This window comes from Myotis brandtii, unplaced genomic scaffold (genome assembly GCF_000412655.1).
Source record: "Myotis brandtii unplaced genomic scaffold, ASM41265v1 C42549572, whole genome shotgun sequence".
Lineage (NCBI taxonomy): Eukaryota > Metazoa > Chordata > Mammalia > Chiroptera > Vespertilionidae > Myotis > Myotis brandtii.
The window spans coordinates 1-1,668 of NW_005325527.1; the positions used below are offsets into that span (position 1 = coordinate 1).

The 1,668-nt window shown below is 52.9% G+C and overlaps 1 protein-coding gene across 1 annotated transcript; it reads left to right on the forward strand.

The window, feature by feature from the left end:
• The first annotated feature begins 40 nt into the window (after positions 1–40).
• Positions 41–1,642, forward strand: LOC102256322 (inactive tyrosine-protein kinase 7-like). Its single transcript, XM_005853006.2, has 3 exons — positions 41–285; positions 525–791; positions 1,265–1,642. Exons 2-3 carry the CDS (start codon positions 536–538, stop codon positions 1,438–1,440), a joined length of 432 nt encoding a protein of 143 aa, XP_005853068.2. The 5' UTR covers positions 41–285; positions 525–535; the 3' UTR covers positions 1,441–1,642.
• The last annotated feature ends 26 nt before the right edge of the window (positions 1,643–1,668 follow it).

Here is a 1,668-nt window from a genome sequence, read left to right on the forward strand (position 1 = left end):
CACACTCACATGATGTGTTGGCTTCCTTCTCTGCCCTGTTCCTGGCTGATACCTTCCTACATCTCCAACCATCACCTTACCCTCTAGAAGGCGGCCTGTGGGCCACTTCTTCAGTCAGCACCCTCTCCCCCTGCAGCCCCCCACACCTCCGCAGAGCCACGGTGTTTGCCAACGGGTCCCTGCTGCTGACCCAGGTCCGGCCGCGCAATGCCGGGGTGTACCGCTGCATAGGCCAGGGCCAGAGGGGCCCGCCCGTCGTCCTGGAGGCCACACTGCACCTGGCAGGTGGGTCTCGGTCTGAGGTGCCGAGGTGGGGGCTGCCTTCAAAATGGTTGGCATGTAGAGATTTAGGTTCCTGTTTCCATTCAGAGAACAGCTCGGAGGACAGGGGGAGGACGAGGATGCTGAAGATAATTATAGGGAGAGTTTGTGCGGGCAAGGGCCAAAGTGTGCGGTGGGAGAACATCAGGTACCCTGAGACCCACTGTAACAGGGCTGTTTCCCTCCTGTGCACATCCCTGCAGAAATTGAAGACATGCCTCCATTTGAACCCCGGGTGTTCACAGCGGGCAGCGAGGAGCGTGTGGCCTGCCTGCCCCCCCAGGGTCTGCCGGAGCCCAGCATGTGGTGGGAGCACGTAGGAGTCCGGCTGCCCACGCACGGCAGAGTCTACCAGAAGGGCCGCGAGCTGGTGTTTGCCAGTATCGCCGAGAGTGATGCCGGTGTCTACACCTGCCACGCAGCCAACCTGGCTGGTCAGCGGCGCCAGGATGTCAACATCACCGTGGCCAGTGAGCACCCGTGCCTTGAAGGCGGACGGGAGGTGGAGGGCCCAGGGCCGAGGGGGTCTTGGGCTCTGGGTGTGATGGATAGCTTCGTTGGTGCTCACCAAGGCCCTCTCAGCTCTGGGCCCTGCAGGCTTGGAAATCACTCAGCTGCTGGGAGGTGATGTTGGAGCCAGGAACGGAGGTTGGGCTGTTACCCCAACCTCCTCACAGAAAAGTGGTCCCCTGGCTCCAGAGGAAAGAGCAATGGAATGGAGTCCTAGAGACCCAGGTCCCATTCTGTCCCCGGTGCACGGAGTAACCATGAGTAGCGAGTCACCCACCTTGCCAGGTCTCAGTCTCCTAATCCATAAAATGGGGCTCATAACTCACCTACCCCTACAAGATGGTCGGAAAGATGAATGAAATAGATTGAAAAATAATTTCCTTTTGGGGAAGGTGATGGTGATAATTATTTTATTTGTTGTTATACTTTCCAGATTTCTACAATGAACGTACTTACAAAATAAGAGCAGGGAATAGCATTAACTCTTACACTGAACAGGCTGAAAGTGCATATGATAAAGACCGAGATACCCTTGCTACAGGCATAGAGATTTATTTGTTTACTTTTTCCTTTATATCATGCCTGTTCCAAACCTTTGTGATAGTATAAAAGGATACACAAGACAAACTCTTATGTACATACACATACACACAAGTTTGCAACCTGCTGCTTCCACTTACCTCTACATCGTTTTAAGTGAGTAAATTTCAAAAATTCAAAAAGATTTTGAATATGGAAAGTACTTTGTTAATTTGAAGTTGTCACAACACTAATCCAGTTAAAATACTGAAACTTCAGAGTCCTGCTGTCCCGTGCTCAAGTACCTGGTTCAGGGGG

Bases quoted from the DNA above. Each gene is read 5' to 3' on its own strand.
- LOC102256322 (XM_005853006.2), top strand. From the start codon at position 536: ATGCCTCCATTTGAACCCCGGGTGTTCACAGCGGGCAGCGAGGAGCGT. The intron at 792-1,264 runs GTGAGCACCCGT...TATACTTTCCAG, and splicing joins TGTCAACATCACCGTGGCCA to ATTTCTACAATGAACGTACT.